Genomic DNA, 18,131 nt, shown 5'->3' with positions numbered 1-18,131 from the left:
AGATGATCACGCGAAAAAAAACATTATCACTTATCTAAATATGCGAGTATCTTAAACAGTATTTAAGCACCTTTTGAAGTACTGTTAGATTTTAGGTTACACACAGTTTCATTACTCTTAAAGTGGACAAAATTTCGCATAATGCCCTGCAATGCATACTTTGTCATATTTGTTTTGTTTAAAGAGGAGATGATTCAATAAATAAAAAAAAAAGAGATCAATGGGAAACAATCTATAGATGAGATTATTTAAAAATATAATTGACAGATTAAATCAACCGAAAGATCATCAATAGGTGCAGCCCTAGTTTCTTAGATGTGCCTATAAAACTATATATCATAAACTTTTTTTTATGATGATAGGTAGAAATATTTTGCTGTAGTTTAGTTTTTAAAACGACTGTTAAATCATATTTGTCTGCTGTACTGTAATGGCAGTGAATAAAATCTGAAAGTAATGTCCATTATATCATTATCAGATGTCAAATCTTAATTTGGCTTTTGCAGAATCAGAGACAAGTTACTTTCTAATATTTTCACTATCGACCAATCCATTGAATGGTGTAATTTAACATGTGTATTTAAAATACAGTTTATTGGTACTGAAGAAAATAACAATCCTAATGGCATTCGATCATAATATGAGTTATCAGGTATTATGGCTGAATCATTAATATTTTTTTTAAACAATACTAATTTCAAATTGCAAAAGCTCTGATTGAACCTCTTTTAAGACTAAAATAATAAGAGAAGCAGTGCACAAGCTTTATAGGTAGAGATCTGCCACTCCCCTCCCTGCATAGGAAGTGAGAGTGGCTGAAGAAAGTTTTAAGTAAAAACAGCCTGAGCAGAAGTAAATCCTATAGTCAATGCGCAAGAGACCGAGCTAGGGTCAAGGCAAAATAGTGAAGTCACAGTGAACATTCAAATAATATTTTTTGTCTTAAATTTATATTTTGGTTTGGCTTAGGTAGCAAACATGCAAGGTAACACCACAAATTTGCACCCACAATTAAGAAGCCTCACTAGGCTGTGTTTTAGGAGTTAATGATTAAAAACAGGTCTGCCAATGCAATTTTCAAACACTGTGGCTTGCCTGAGCCAGGTATCAGCTGTACAGCTGGATTGATTGTGATATCAAAAATATGGTAGTCTGTAGTTTTTTGTGGTATAGTATTTGTACTACAGTTTTTGTAAAATTTTCTCCCTTCGTGGGTCGCCACAAAGGAACGTGTTCTGCACATTGATTTGCCATGAATTTTTTTTTTTTTTTTTAACCCCAGATGCACTTCCTACCGCAACCCTCCCAGTTTACCTGGGCTCGGGACCGGCAACAAGGTAGCCTCTTGGAGGCCGGCTAGGGCCACACCTGGTGGGGTAGGATTTGAACCCGTAGACTTCCACATCACAACCCAATGCACTACCACCAATCCACCAGTCCATTATGGCTTTAAGCAAACCACAGAGCACATGCACATGCGTGATCAGACATGCAGTCACACACGCACAGCTATAGCGTACATGTTGACAGGCTGAACAGTAATGTTGGTACCTAACTAACTATTGTTCTGAGCAGCACTCAGCTCACATTATTATCTATCCCTTTGTTATCCTTAACAAACTAATGTTAGCCTCTGTGAATGTTTGCAGGTGTCACAATTCAAAAACAATAATGCTAACATTTAATTTTAATTACTTAATTTTCTATAACCAACAACTGAAACACTCAACTTGGATTCTTTGTACAGACGCAGATGTCTGTCTGAGATGCTTTGTTTGAAGTGTTCCCCTTCCTATCTGTGACTCTGTTTGCGCAGCAGTTTTTGATAGAGTATATCTTTGTCCCTGATCTTCTGAATTAAACCTTAAATATCTCCATGCGCAACTTTTGGTTTTATTTCCCTTTCTCAAGTTGCAGTGGGCACACAAGCTTTTCCTATGTTGTTACAGCATTACCTGTTTTCTTCTCTGGGTCTAGTGTTAGGCCAGAAAAATCACTTTTCCCACCACTTACAACAGCTATTATGGTACTTCCAGTACAATCAGTGCCATAGAAGACAGGTACTGTCACATTTTGAGAATTTTAGTGTAGACTTGGTACTGAAACATTGGTTCTCGCAACATCCCTAATTCCCTGACAGAGAACAGTGGCTGTATTATCTAACAGAATCCCTGCATATGAAGTTGGACCAAAACACTGAGTTAATTTAATGTAGTTAATTGTCAAAGTTCATTGTATTCTGAAGAATATTACTGTAGGAGAGGGGGGCTAGTCAACTGGAATCTTGATAACCGTTTGCCTCTTGCAGTTGGGTTGTATTTTCAAAAACTTAAAGAGCTAGTAGGAAAAAATCTATCAAAGGAGAGTTAAGTACTGAATGGCTTGAATGAATAAGTTTGTCTAGGTGATGTTTTCTACTGCATGTGAGGGTGCACACATGTGTATGTGCACGGACAACATTAAGGAGTAGTTTATGACAACGGCATTCTGTGCTAGTCCGGGTGATATTATCATTCAGAGCTTGTATGCATTGAATTATAAGAAGGAAAATGCTGAACTTTTTTTTTTTTTTTTTTTTTTTAAATAATCATAGTTCTGTTGTTTTCCTATATTGTTCAGCCCTATCAAGCATCACCCCACAGACTTAAAAGACTTGGCTATAGGTGTACCTTCTCCGTTAGTGAAATCAAAGCTCAACTGACATGACTTTAGTCTCCGGTTCAAACTGTGCACATTGAGACACAGATGGCATGCTACATTACTACATAAAACATAAATATTTGTAGCATTTGTGCATAAGTAAGACATATTTTTTTATAGTATGTAGAAAACACCACTTCCTTCTACATGACTGCAAATGCCAAAATTGCAAAAGCACCACACATTTCTTTTTGAATAAACATATCTGTTTATCTTATTCTAAGGACAGACTGAATGGACAAAATTAGTTCATTTAGATATAAAGAACATGTGCTAAAAATACACTAAAGCAGCATAATCGCTGCTGCACCCCAACAGTAGCATTGGTGATTAGAACACACACTTGCATATAACACTTGCATATAACTATGCAGAAAAGCAAAAATATACACAACACACGCAGGGAATTAGTGAATGTCACAGCGAATCATGTCTCTATGCCAACATCTTTCACATTAGAGTGCGAGAATGCCTGGGCATGTCAGCTAATATAATTTTTACCATCACAATGGCCACACCCCCACCACATGCCAAGCCTTATGTCTGAGCCTAGTCCATTAATGGGCTTTGAGAGAACTGTTTATCAATGAAATATGGTCACAATTAATACTATATTAAATATTAGACCCATAGGCTTTGAATGAGAGGCCTGAGTTATTAGTGCTTCAGGTTAAAGCAACAAGTATCAGAGGAGACCAACAGATGTGTATGATGCACAGCTGAGAGCAAGCACCTGTGCCTTGCCTGAGATCTATTCAGAAACAAAATTGAGACTATACAAATTTAAAAGGGAGAGGATACAGGGGAGCCTCAAAACTAGTTAAAGAAGGAAAAAGTGCCTTCAGCATACTGATTCACTTCTGAGAGGCTGAGAGGATGATTTCAATTCAATCATTATATGACAAGGATATAAGTATACCAATCATTTGCCAAGGAGTGACAACTGAAGCCTCAACCAGAGACTCCCAATACTTTAGTCACCCTATTCTCACCTGAAGAGGACACTGCTGCTGCTGGTCATATTTCACCCAACGCTTCTTAGCAGACACATGAAAATCTTCAATTAGACTCTTCAGTCTGGGAGATAATAACAGACTGGGCAGAAGGGTATTGCTGCATTACAAGACTCAGAGAGGGTTGGAATGGAGAAGGAAAGACTAACTGCACCTTCTCTCTTAAAAAAAAGGGGCGCAAAGTTGCTCGGCAATTAGAGCAGTGACAGAGAAACATCAGATTAATAATACACCAGACTTAAGGCGTTTCTAAACTTACCACGTTTAGTCCATCTGAATCAGACTAAGTCATTTTCCCCCTTGGTACAGTTCACTGGGCTGCCCGAACAAAGCAAACACACTAAGGTGCGGACCAAAACAACAGCACAGATACCCTTAAATGGATGAGGCTTGTTTGTGGCAAGACTGTGATCTGACCTCAATCTGGCCCAAAACAGCATGTTTTAGCTGAAAGGCTAGTTGATAGCATGTGTATTTTTTTTTTCAAAGTGTTAAGTGGTGCTGTATTTTAAAAACATTTTTACTAAGTGCGTTCAGCATTCTGTTGCTGACTTTTGCTTGGTACATTGCCCAGAACATTACCATGGTTATGAACAAATGGCAATTGTGCATTTGTTCCATGTTTCATAGCAATTTTTCACTCGTACAAATATTGACCAGTACAGGATCTACTTCCTGTGTTTGCTTTCTTGTTCCTGCTCCAGATTTGTTTAACCAATAAGTGGACAAGACCATTCTTGCGTGACTTCCAGCGATGTGTTTTGGTTCATCTGAAATATCCTATGTGATATAGGAAACTGAACCAGGGCGAAAACTGACCAAAAACAGAGGAAACTAACTACATGTCTAAAAAGGCCTTTAATATATTGTATGGTGAAAGCAGTGTTGCCAATCCTCAATAGACCAAACTCACATGCAGCCAGGTTAGGGCTCTTTCAGCCAATGGTATTACAAAACAGCTTGCTAGCAAAGTCTATACTAAATCCTGTAGAAATAGTCTGATTAAAACAGAAGAGCTATAAGAGCTAACCGACAAAAATTACATTCGGGAACGTAACATAAATTGGAGCCTTCGCAAAGTAATGGGCAAGACTTTTTAATGTTTTTGTTGGCCAAGTATTTAGTATTGTTGGACCCGAAAAAAACAAAACAAAAAACATTAGTTTGTTCATTCATCTCTAAAGACACCACTTTCTAATGGCTTATATTGCTAAATTAACAACAAATAATTAAATTTACTTAATGTTCCAGTACAGCTATATTTATAACACTGTTTGCATTAGTTATAATATTTGTAACCAGTTATCTACAAACAGAAGCATAGGTCAGTGAGTGAATTACATTATACACTCAGCTATACTAAAGCAAAAATACGTCAGAGGAGCAGAGATGTAGCTGGCTGAAAAAGGTGCCAAAGCAGCAATTAATAGTGCCACTTCTTACAAGCTGGTGGCTTTCAAGCTAAGAAGGTGAATTCTAAATTCTGTTTTCTTAAAGGTTCTGTTCTGTATACAGAATCATGAAGTTTTAAAATCTGGTGAAAACTGAATATACTTTCAAATTTAGGTTTATTTGTTCATTGTTCAGAATTATGTCCAAACATAATCTTCAAGTTTTTTTAGCAATGTGAGAAAAACGGTCGATACTTTTATTTTACATTTCTACTTGATTGATATGATTAAAAAAATATTAAAAAAGACATAACTTATCATTTAAATCATCAGAAATTATAGTGCTATATTGTTTTCCCACACATTTGATTGGCAGAATACTCGTAAAACTGTTAATATTGTACTTTATAAGCAGAACCATGATGATTTCAAGATGTACAAAATTAGTGGCACACTACACTTATAAAATTCAGCCTGCAGTTATCTCAGCACAGCGTTTATAAAAACCACAGCTGTTCAGAGAGTAAATGATAAAAAATGCTGCACAATCTCAGAAGCCAAGTGTTTTTGTATTGTTTTGCTTACAGAGATGTGAATGAATGAAATAATTCCAAGTCTCATTCCAAAGCATATAAGCATTTATGCATGTGTGAGTACAAAGGTTGTAAGCATATAGAGAAACAGGGTGGATGTTCAGAGAGCTGCAGGGAAGGACTACTTAGGCTTGATTACCAGTATCGTGCCACCCACCCATGTCACCATCTGAATCAGTTTAACCTCAGCTAAGATATTATCCAGTAGAGCCTGAGATTCAACTGCCTTACCAGGAGAGTAGCGGCCCATTTCCAGCCTTTGGCACTGACACGCCCACTCAGCATACCAATGAAAACACACCTGACACTGGCCCCAGGCCACAAGCACAAACACATACTGGCACGAGACGAAACCACAATAAAAAAAAGCCTAATACTGAATGATGTGACTGAGTGACAACTGTGTGTGCAGAGAGCCGATGTGCCAAACACGTCTGAAATCTGTCTGAAAAGCCTGAAAAGATGTTTAAGACATAGATAAATAAGCAAAATCTGGTTTAAGCTTAACAATCATTAAAGAGTACAGACAATTCATAGTTGATTTTAGTCACATAGTTGAAAATAGGAAAAATATATTAAATGACCAACATTATCCTTTAAAGTTGCAATTTAAATATCACTGAATGTATTGCACTGACATACACTGACAGGTATAACCACTATGACCACCTGTACAATTTAGAGGAAATACATACAGTGGCTACCCCATGAATTCTACTTTTACAAGGTTATATTTTTTTTAGTTTTTGGAACTGGAACTGTTAGAAAGGTTATAATTCTACAATGTGTTTATCATTGAGTTCAAAGTGGGTATTGGAGTTGTTCTGGAGTGCATTATAAGGAGAGGTGGTTCTAATGATTTGGCCACCTCATTCATTTTAAATAGGGTGGCCAAAATATTAGTCACTTTGCAGTGCTATACTGAATGCATGCATGTTTGTGTGCGAGTGTGCCCACGCCCCAATAAAAGCTCCTGTCACCCCTCTTGAGAGGATGAGCTACCATGTCTGAAGACTGAGGACTGTCAGCAGTTGCAAAAAGCAGCCACCCACAGAAGACAAGACAGATCACACAAAGAAACATCACATCTCAGCTGTTTGTAAGTAGGAGACAGATGTTTCTTAGAAAAGCAGCCCTATCTCTGGAAGATGCGAGTTAAGATATGTTCACACGGACTGCCCTTGCATTAAAGCACAGAGAATGGGGGCAAAGGGGCAGAGATTGTTGGGGGTGTGTTGTTTCATATAACAGTAAGAAAAAGAAAGTTTAGCAGTCCATTTGGAAGGATGTTGTGTTTCAAAGGCTCATTAAACTGTTAAATATGATTGTTAAAAGAATATATTTAGGTTTTAAATTGTGTGAGAGCAGCTACCCCTTTTCAAAGTAAGAGTTTCAAAGTCTTGTTTGTGACGACACTTTCACGCATAATTAGAGGTGATCACCATATAATACACGATGGTTAATTTTCTGTTCAACTTGATGTCAACTAGCTGTGACATCATCATCTTATGCAGGGTTCAGACTACGCTGTACGAGCCCTGATACCATAACATTATTACATTATAACATTATTGTCCACAACTGTGTCCCGACAATTTCTGTCGGGCTAATAATAAAAGTCGGACGGAACAATCCTTTTTCAAGTGACTTTTGATGTGTTTATATGACTTCCCATAGTAAAGTTTGGAGTCTGTTTGGCTAAATGTCATCTCTACACTTTTGCACTGTTGCAGCCCTCTGTCAGCATACACAAACCTCCATGTTTCCCAGATAGCATTGTGTAGTCAGTGAGGTACTACTGGCCAGGGCAATGCCAATTTTTGGTAATTGGCAGCAGAGGGTTGTCATGCAATATTCTTTAGTCTCTTACACGAAATTCCACAGAAAATGTGTCAATTAAAATCAATAACCTGTCTTTTTTTAAATGCAACATAAGGTAGACAGCAAACCTCATCTTTTTAGTAAGGCCACTTTTTAGATGGCCCCTGCATCTAATGTTATTGATAGTACAGCTCCTTCCTATAAGACACCTCTCTTGCAAGTGCATTTAAACTTATATTCAGCAGGCTGCTGATGCTCTTGTACAGTCTTTCTGAAGTCTAGCAATTTAGTTTGTTAGCTGTTCCAGCAGCCATACGGCCCTAGAAACAAGCCAGAACAGAGTTAGAATGCTTTCATAATTCTAAATTGCAGGTGAAAACACTTGTTGCTTTTTGTTAATCAAAGGTAAAAAGTGACTTTTGTTGCAGTGGTCAAAGTTGTACTCACTTTACAAATTAAACTTTGGGGTATATTTTCCACATAGTCTATGTTTGTTTTTATTAATACATAACAACACATACACTACAACCTAGAAATACCACCTCTATAGTTAAAATTATACAATTTCCAATAATGTAACATTGCAATTAGCCTATATTGCAAAGGGTTTTTAAAAAATGGCTTATAATCGATTTTAAGTTTATCTGGAAGGGAGTGCGCATAATGAACATTATAAATGTATAATGCTTTAAATAAATGTGCCAAAGTTAGCCAAAAGGGTATTTTTCATTTGTGGTCCCTGGACACCTCTTACAGCTTAAGACTTTCCAAATCCATCAGATGCCCAGGAGACCGGCTTCCTTTGGGGTAAGTATAAATAGTTAAAAAATACAATAACAAAATAGTAAGAATTCTTATGTTTGTGATCTTAAAATTTCTAGCCAATAGAAAAACTATATATATTGTAAATTATACTAAATTCATTAAACAAAACCTAAAAGGTCCGAACTATATGTTTAACCACTAACAACTTATACAAATCAGCTTGAACAGTACTGGGCAACCAATGTCCGCCAAAAAAATACAGTATTTTTTCACATATCGAGACCTTGGCATGAGAACCTTGTGTAATAACACAATGTGTTAAGCATAAAATATCTATGCATATAAAGAAAATTAGTCCAACTCTTCCAAGTAAAGTTGTTTTGCAGGTTGGGCTGGTAGAGAGACAGACCCTTGGGTTGGTCCCTAATACTGTGTCCTATCATGGCAGGTGTTTGTCTCAACAGCTGCTACTTTATGCACTTATTAAACACATCCTTTGACAGAAGAAAGGTTAGATGTTGGTACAGACTAATGTAATATGCAATATACTTTTAAGCTAGACCATTTAATAACTGTGCTTAATTACAGAAGGACTGCACCTTTAATGGCAGGCTGACCAAGTGGTGAGAGAAATTATTTTCCAATCAGAAAATACACTTTTAAGTACTGTCAAGAATCTGCACTGCTATCAAGTGTCAAACGTAAGAGCAACCATATCCAAGCCAACTCCAAGTTCATCTACGATGGTATATAGGATACAAGAGTTTTTCTAAGCAGATCACAATATTTTTTATAAAGTACTCTTTATTATTATGTGTCTGGAGATAAGTGAGGAAAGTGTTGGTCCAAAAAGGCATTTTAGGTATAGTATGATGATCAAGCAAAATTATATTTTGAACTGAACCTTTAACCACGTAAGTTGGGAGCAAACTTTCCCTGTTGAGCAACTACCATTCTTTTGTGATGAAGTGAGTTTGCGATTTCTACACTACTTGCAGTTTATGATATTTTTAGTCGCCTCTGAAATCCAACCAAACCACCCCATAGGAACTGAATGAGCATTTTTCCCCCATATTTGCACAGCCTAAATCGGTTTAATTCGCCGTATCGCTGATCCTTTACGTGCATGCATTTGGCTCTATAAAGCAGACAGGGCTATATAGTGTTTAGTTGCAATAATTAAGTGGTATTGCAAGTTGGCATTTAAGTTACATCTGTAAAACCGTGTGCTGTACTTACCTGGGCCATCTGATCCTGAGAGAGGTGAATTTAGCTTGGGTCGCTTTGCAGCTGGGGGTCCGACTTCCAGGAGATTGTCAGCCATCCTGATCGGCAAATATTATGAATAATACGGAGGAAAATAACAACAGGGACAGTCCAACTTGTCTGGCTCGTAGAAACGGCTAACTTTTTCTGGCGTTGCGCGTAAAAGAGCAAATTTTTTTCTTGACTGGCAGTCTGGCGAAATGCTGCCTGGAGAAAAAGCTTCAAAAGAAAGGCAACAGCGCCACGCTTCGCCGCCGAAGATCACCCCATGATAATCCAACACCCAACACCCACATAATTAACCTCAATAATTACGTCCAAAAATTATTTCTATTCGAGAAAAATGAATCATAAAATATTACACAAAGCGTAAGTCAATCCCTTTCTCCACAGATCGCCGGTTTCACGTTTGTACAGAATCATTTTTTTCGCAGTCGAAACGAGGGACACTAAAATATATTTTGGCTTAAATAAAAAAAGCAAAATTCAAAAAATATTTTCTATGAGATGGATTATTTTTCTCTTCGCTGTCTCCCGGTAAATACAGAGTCTCGGGACGGAGATACGGCGAGAAGCGGCGCTCTCTAAAAGGGAAATCAAATATACAGTGGGCTCTCTAGACGATAAAAACCCACGTAACCCTCAAATGTTTGCATTAATTCTCTTCGGAAGAACTAATACTTCGATTTTCTACGCGAAAAAAGCCGTTTGAGCCTGGTCTGACTAGCTCCGATCGGTTTTTTAAATTAATGCTCCCCCCGAAATCCCAATTCTGAGCCGCGTCAAGATGGCGGCTGTTGATTCCTCCGATACAAAAAAGTTTTTTTTTCTTCCCAGCTAGACTGGGGGGAGGAGGAGGTGTCGTGCTACGACGCCCTGACGTAGACCTGTGTCCTACCGTTCGTCATGTGGACGTACGTAAAATTGCCTCTAGGTGTGGAATCACAAAATGAAAATATATTAAAAATAGAAATATATTGTTCTACCCGTTTCAAACCTTTGGTCTCTACTGCAAACAAAAAACAGTCACTCCGTAAAAAAAAAAAAAAAAAAAAAAAAAAAACGCATTCTCGAGGTTAACATGCAAACACAAAGCCTTCTATCTAAAATATCACCAGAAAATATATATTTTTATTGTTTTTGTAGTTTGCATATTACTTTTACGTGCTTTTTATGTTTTGAAAGACATTGGAGCAACTTTATAGAACAATTATAACATCATATAAATAATATATTTTGTTTTTAATCATTCAGATGTTGTATTAAACCATGGTTTATTGCTATGTTACTATAATATATAAAGTAGTCGATATTGTCTTTGTAATAATAAAAATTATAATTTATGGGCTATGGAATGTAGATTCTGTTATTAGCTGAAAATGTAGATCATTTTTTTTTAGTTAATTTTGTTAGAAATTTTAGTTTTATAGGAGTATTTCTTTTATCATAATACTTACTTATAAAAATGTACACACTACAAATGACAGCATCTTACACCATGATCCTCATATTTATATAATATTTTTATACTGTTACTAGAAAACATAATAAAAGGGGCAATCAGTGTTAAAATAATTGTTAAGTGAAGGGACACAAGTAATATAAGCAAAATGTATGAGTACTTAAACTAATAAAAGTTTATGTATTCATTATACAGTTTGACTATTGTTATTTTGTATTTATTATTGGATGATTTTAATGACTTATTAGCATGTAAGCAGTACGTTGTCACTGGAGCTACTTTATATCAAGTTGGTGAGTTTCATCTATAAATTTTATAGTTTAGGGCAATGGTTTTTATTTTATAACATGTTCCATTATAAGTAAAATATTAATTTGCAAAAGCCACACTGTAAGACAATGTAGTATGCCATACATACATAACAAAACATCTACACTTCTCTTTAACAGAACTTGAGAAGATGCACTTAGAATTATTATACAGGACTGCATATAACATACTTGATATAAAATCATCCAGACAACATTTCCCAGCAACTGACTTTATTCAATATTGACCTTCACTTGCATTACCTATTAGTGTACTATATACAAAACATTTCCAAACAATTCAAGCAAGTCATTAAACTTGGCTGTAGCAGGTTCATGAAATATTCCCTTTCTGCAGGCATCTATCTAGTAGTGTCTTCCAAATTTGTTTGCCCAGTAAGATTTAAAAAAGAAAATGTATATAGATTGAACCTTTGTTGTCCTAACATGACATAGGTTTTGAGAAGATAAAGCTGAAATTGTAAATGTCCATATTCCTATTAAGATTAGTGCATCCCTTCCAAAACATGCACAACTACACAGTTGTACAAACACTCATACATTTGTTACATACATGCAGACAAGCAGAGCACACATTATTCCAACATTGATAAAATTGCCCTGTTCTTTAAACTATTTAATACTCGAGTACATGCACTTATATAAATAATAGAAAATGCTTAGATATTATACAATATAAAGGCATACTGTACATAAAAACTGAGTGCCTTGTGCAAATGTGTTTTAACAGTGACCTTTCTTGAATTCCCACAAAACCTGCAAATTAAGGTGATAATACGTAATATACAAACACAATTGATGAGAGGGTAAACAAACTCTTAGTATAAAAAATGTCCCATCTCAATAAATAAAAAAAAAAAACAACCAAAAAACAGCTCTTTTGTGCAGTGGAGAAAAAAAAACATTTTAAATTGTGAGTTGACACCCATACGGTTTCTGTAGCAAGCGCAATGCTAATACAGACAAACTGATTAAATTTCTTTTTTTTTTTTAAATCACACATCATTCATTTGAGCTAAAGAATAAAAGGAAATGCAGCTTATGCTTAACTGACTATGTAGAATTACGACTGCTATTAAGCACATAATCCTAGATAATAATAACTTATAAGCATCCATTTATTAATATAAAAGGCATTTGGGGCTAGTACAGGGTTGTGTGCTCATAAGCTAAAATAAGTTGGCATCCAGTTTCACTTTTAACTCTTGTTATTGCAATTAAAATAACTACCCATACTTCATCTGAGCAATACATAAAGTATAAAATGGAAGGCCAAAAAAAGGATAGGCCAATTAATGTGGAGTATGTTTGGTATATTTACATTTAACAGTATATTTTAAGAAAAGGCACTGCTCAAATTTTATGACAATCAAAATAAAGTAAACATTCTCATGTGTTAAGTGTCTTTAGCAACTGAAGCAACTTAGAGTTGTCTGTAAAAATAAATTAGTGAAATCAAGTTCTAAGGTAAAAGGCACAAGCTACTTTAATTCCACATATAAAAATCAAATAATTTAACTAATAATTTAATCTTACACGAGAAAACATATTGGATGATAAAAGAAGCCATTGTTGTTTCAGATGCAATGTTTTGGTATTACTTTTTATAAAGTAGCAATTATGAAATGATCTTTAAAATGAGGTCTAGATGGTGTTATATGCCGGGGGTTTATAATGTCAAAAATAAGACACTGAAGTGGGTTTTAAGGTTATGTTTTTTTTTTTGCCTTGCCTCTGAGCACACAATCCTTTTTGTTTTTGTTAAAAAACAGTAATAGAGAGATGATGTGTTAAAAAAGCAGGATGTGGAGTTTAATAACTTTTAGTTCCTTAATTCTCTGACATTGCATCAATTCAATGAGGTCATAAATAAGACTGTAGAACGACAGTCATGAAATAAATCTGGTGCACTGCTTTGCATTTACAGTGCTTTACACTATTGTGATATCTTTGCAAGAATGAATCAGCTAATGCGACCAGCTGTTTGGAGCCAGTAATGTCCTTCAAATCATAGAAAATTAAGAGGGGAACTTCACATGGACAGTTCAAGTTTTAGTTTTATGTAACAATAAGTAAAAAAAAAAAACCACATTGTCATTTGTGAAATTCAACTTTGATTATCTCTGTCTTCAAAGCCCTATCACCTAACACACAGTGTAATCCAAAGCAAACATACACAGCATTTTGCTCTAATCGATCTAAAGTCACAAATAAAGACACTCTTAAATACAGCAGTGCCTTGCAAGAGTCCTTGAAATACCCATCAATACTAAATACAGGTTGGGTTCCTACTAGAGCCTAGTTGATAGGAGAGGGCACAAACACTAGTAGCAGTTAGCCCCATCTACAATGCTGTTGTTGCAAGCATGTTGATTGAGTTTAGTTGAGACCACAATGCCTCAGTACTGAGGCAATACAAAAATCTTAACTGAGGCCCAAGAAAAAGCATAAAGACTTTTACTGCCGTTCTGATGAGTTGGTGATCCTGTGGTTTTACAAACTCCTCACTGAACCCAGCATGATCATGTCACTACACATACACTCACATTTAGAAACTCACACACACACGGTATGTATGCAAATACACACACGTGGCATACAGCTCAGGTTCCTCTGCCATTAACCTGTATTCATTAGTCTCTGGTGTGCCTTTCATGTAGTTTTGATGAAGCAATTCTAGTGCAAATATTAGTAATACATGTATTGGTGCACGTCTTATTTCCCTTTACGCATAATGTGATGCTCATCACATTGATGCTCATCACATTGTAGCACTTTTCACGTGCAAGGTCATCTTGATGAGAAGGCAAAACATCATAGCAATATAATTTACAAAGTAAATTTGTAACAAAAGCTGAGCGTTTTTTTCAAAACAGGATGTCAATTTACATTTTTTATTCTTTGCTTACTCAAAAAGGCTTAGTCTACACATTACTCTATTCTAAAGGCACTTAAAAGACATATGAAAGGAACAATCAAGATTAAAGGTGTAAAGTCAATCAAGTAAGTCAATGGGAGACAATGGGATCTGTAGCAGACAAGTGAAGCTTCAGTGTCAGCTATCACATCTTACCATTCACTGTGTGTTCAGTTCACACAGTGGCCTCCACTGATAATATCAGCCTGACAGAAATACACTAAAAACAGCTGGCTACCTGCCTGATGCAGAGAAAAGACATGTGGATCTTTTGGTAAGACCAAATCTATAGTGATTGTACAAATTCCAACTGGCTGGGACAAAAGCTTAAAGGGTAGAGAATTTCTGATAAAAGTGCCACTTTTGCAACTTCTTAAAGTCTTGTTAACTCTCCAACATTACAGCCGTAATCATCCTTGAGTCTGTCCTTCTTAACTTCTTTGACGTTGGAATTTTGGGGCGTATTTCCCTGGACTGAAGATGAGATAATGAGCGGTTTGTTTTTTGCAGGAGGAGGTCCCTCTAGATTGGTAACAGGTATAGATGTCAGGCCACTGTGAGAGATAGATCGTCTGGCATGAGAGGTCTCTTTAGTGGGACATCTTTCATGAAAGCCCACCTCCTTCTCATGACTTAGCCCTGTCGTAGTAGAAGAACCAGCACTGGCACTGGCTACCATAGTCTTGGTGGTGCTTGCAGTCACATTGGTTGTGGGCATCACGCTGGCAATTTCATCAGTGGGAGAGCGTCCAATGCTACCATCTACTTGTGCCCGGATTTCTGGGGAAACTGAGAGCTGGTACTGAGGCACAGGGCCACTGTCACTGCTCTTAGGGTAAAGGAAGGTCTTCATCTGACCTTTGCCTTTGACATTAACTGTGCCACGATAATCAAACTCATAATCCATGCTACTGAGCACACAGTAGCTCTCCTCGCTGACCTGGACACGACACTCCACACCCGTAGTATCCATGCGACTGGCAATGTTGACTGTGTCGCCCCAGATGTCATAGAGAAGCTTAGTGGTGCCGATCACCCCTGCTGTTAGCGGCCCATGATTAAATCCAATGCGAAGCTTGAAACCAAAGCCCAGCATGTTCTTGTTGAAGTCATCCACCACATGCATCATTTCCAGGGAAAATTCAAAAAGAGCACGGAGGTGGGCATGAGGATGTGCTGCATCAGCACACTGTTGTGCATTGAGACCTGCTGCTGCCATATATGTGGCACCGATGGTTTTAATCTTTTCAATGTTTGTGAAGCTGGGCTTCCGCAGCAGCTCATCAAAATCACCAATTAACTCATTGAGAACACGATAGCACTCCTTGCCTCCCTCGTAGCTTTCTTCATAAAACTCACTGAAGTTTACAATACTGGCAAAAATTACTCCCACATTGTCATGGTTCTTGGAGTAGCTCTGCGTGACCTTCAGCTGCTCAGCCACATGTATGGGGATGATATTTCGAAGCAGCCAGTCAGCCTGGTCTCTCATGTTCTGGATTTTGATACGATGTTGATCAGCCTCCACATTGCCGTGATAATGCAGGCGGTAACTGACTTCAAATTCACGGTTGAGAAACCACACCAGGAGAAGGAGCAGGAAAAAGGCCACACAGACTTCAGTGCCCAGCAGGTCTTGTGGTTGAGGCTGTGGGTCTGGGTCTCCTGGGCTGTCAGACATAAAGATGGAACTGTTGCTGATATTTTGCCTATCAGACCTAGTGAGAAACGATAGAGAATCAGAGGAATAAATGCAAGGAAATAGACAAATCAAAGATAAACTAGATAGATGACATATTTTAGTTTTCAAAAAATAAACTGTAGCTTTTATAGCAGCAAGTATCTAATGAACATGAGGGAGCCAAAGGCATTTTTTTGGACCATGCAGGAAAATATCTAGCTTGGTGGCTGGGATGCTGGTCCTTTGTTCCTTTGTCCAGGTCTTTCTTCCCCTCATTTCCCCCCATAATCTGCCAACTATTAGTGTCTAATAAAGACATAGTATATTATAAAAGCCATTAAAAAATCTCCCCATGGTGTTGCTTAAAGTGCTATTCATTAGAATTTTGAACTTCAGTCAGATATGAAGAACATCAACAATAATTTTCTACTTACCAGAAAAACAGACCCTTAGCAACACTGGAAATGATGAAAAACCAACAGTGCCAATTAATGCATCAAGTAAATGTAGACAACTAACACAACCAAACATACACTTTTTTTAACATTTGTACACTCTTATTTAAAACACAATTTAATTGTTAAACAGTTTTAAAATTCGTTTTTGAACCAAAAATTATATTATTAAACTATATATAATAAATCCGTAAGCCATACTTGCAGGGGGAGCTAAAGAGCATGGCAAGTAGTGACAGGCCCATCAATGTCGCTAGAGTTGAGCGCATCCAGTAGCTGAGCTGGCAGAAGTTACAGTATTGAATAATAGCTATGATGATGGCGCAGCAGATGAACATGGTGAACTGTGGAAAATACAAGGAAAAGATACATATTTACTTAATGTGACCTCAACAGTGGTGAAGACAAGAGGTGCAGTAGATGTTAATGACTTCAACCTATTTCAATATACAGTACAAACGCAAGGCATATGTTGAATATAATTAGTAATAACTAACTGTGATGGTAGGGCTATCATCACTAAGTTATTAGTATGGTAACTTAGCATGGTAGTACTACAGGTGAGGTGCTTTATAAGTCCAAAGCAAAACTAATGTCCAACGTAAAGAATCAGAATACTAACTGTGCCACTCAGAAAAAGTCAAACAACAATCAAAAACTGACAGTCCACCTGGATAGAGAGATGCATGTCACAGGTGACATGGGAGAAGATGGCCACAGCAGGCAGGGACACCAGGACAGCTCCTATAAAGTGACGAGGTATCCAGCCTGAGATTACTCTCATCAAAACCCGAGTGCAATTCAATGCACTGTCCAGGTAGAAAGCCATGCTGGAGAGGAAAAACAGAAAGCCAGGGTTGATACAGATAACAATGTATTAGAGATTATAGAAACTAAGATGTAGGAGCCATTTTTGTGTTTTGCTGCATTTATGAAGTGTATTCAAGGAGCCTTTGCCTGGTAATAAGCAGTTATAAAGTTCTGCGAATTGTAAGCAGAATTTCATTGTATAATAAACTTTAACTTTTAATAATAGACAAGGTGGACTCATTTTTGAACAAGCACACACTGAGACAAATTATCACCAAAGCAGCACCTAAGTGGCTGTTTAGTAAATATTCCCAACAAAATTATTTATCAGAGTTTTCCATTTCATCCCAATGTCATCTCACCCTGAAAATTAGGCTGATTCAAAGTTAGCATTCACAAAACCTCTCAGTGTATGGCTTTAATGTATATTTATAATTCAAAATACTTATGTTATTTAGGTTTCTGGCGTTTTGATCTTGAGTTTCCTTTGCCAGCCAAACAAATTATTCCCAACTTTTTTAGGTCTCCCCTTCTGCCTTTTACTGAAACTACTACAATAATAGAAATAGACAAAGTATAATAAGAATAACAGCTGAAAGTACAAAGCACATGCCCATCAACAATATGATTATCATGTTAACTAATAGTCTTAACACAATTTCCTTAAACATAAAAATTATTTGCCATTTTCAACTGTCTGATGGCTTTGATCTGGCAAAGATAATTCATTTACCTTGCATTCAATCTGTCATACTCATACTCTATAGTCTGATGGGTCTAAAGCTAAAATTGCTTGGGTGACACCATTCAGGTTGAGGTAGAAGAAAAATGTATTTTAGGAATTAACATGCGATACGGCATTATGTCAAAAAAAAAATTGCTTCCTTAAATTTGCTTCCTTAAACTTGCAACACCTGCCACCTGGCTA

The 18,131-nt window shown here is 36.8% G+C and overlaps 2 protein-coding genes across 9 annotated transcripts in view; both read right to left on the bottom strand.

Moving 5' to 3' along the window:
* The window catches only part of crebbpb (CREB binding protein b), a 33,230-nt gene extending 22,868 nt beyond the window's left edge, over positions 1-10,362 (bottom strand). For all 5 annotated transcript variants that reach the window (XM_067477347.1, XM_067477349.1, XM_067477348.1 and 2 more), the window contains exon 1: positions 9,523-10,362. In XM_067477347.1, coding sequence (XP_067333448.1) covers positions 9,523-9,607 — 85 coding nt within the window. In that variant the 5' untranslated portion in view covers positions 9,608-10,362. The remainder of the gene's footprint in view (positions 1-9,522) is intronic.
* A 2,706-nt stretch (positions 10,363-13,068) lies between these two features.
* The window catches only part of LOC137099302 (adenylate cyclase type 9-like), a 28,690-nt gene continuing 23,627 nt past the window's right edge, over positions 13,069-18,131 (bottom strand). For 2 of the 4 annotated variants that reach the window (XM_067475951.1, XM_067475952.1), the window contains exons 8-11: positions 17,064-17,223; positions 16,595-16,737; positions 16,373-16,396; positions 13,069-15,975 (exon numbers count right to left, since the gene is read on the bottom strand). In XM_067475951.1, the coding sequence (XP_067332052.1) occupies positions 14,631-15,975; positions 16,373-16,396; positions 16,595-16,737; positions 17,064-17,223 (1,672 nt within the window). In that variant the 3' untranslated portion in view covers positions 13,069-14,630. The remainder of the gene's footprint in view (positions 15,976-16,372; positions 16,397-16,594; positions 16,738-17,063; positions 17,224-18,131) is intronic. The other 2 variants (XM_067475953.1, XM_067475954.1) reach the window with 2 other exon arrangements.

The sequence above is a fragment of the Channa argus genome, chromosome 15, assembly GCF_033026475.1.
Source record: "Channa argus isolate prfri chromosome 15, Channa argus male v1.0, whole genome shotgun sequence".
Taxonomy (NCBI): Eukaryota; Metazoa; Chordata; class Actinopteri; order Anabantiformes; family Channidae; genus Channa; species Channa argus.
This window is presented reverse-complemented; position numbering and strand designations above follow the sequence as displayed.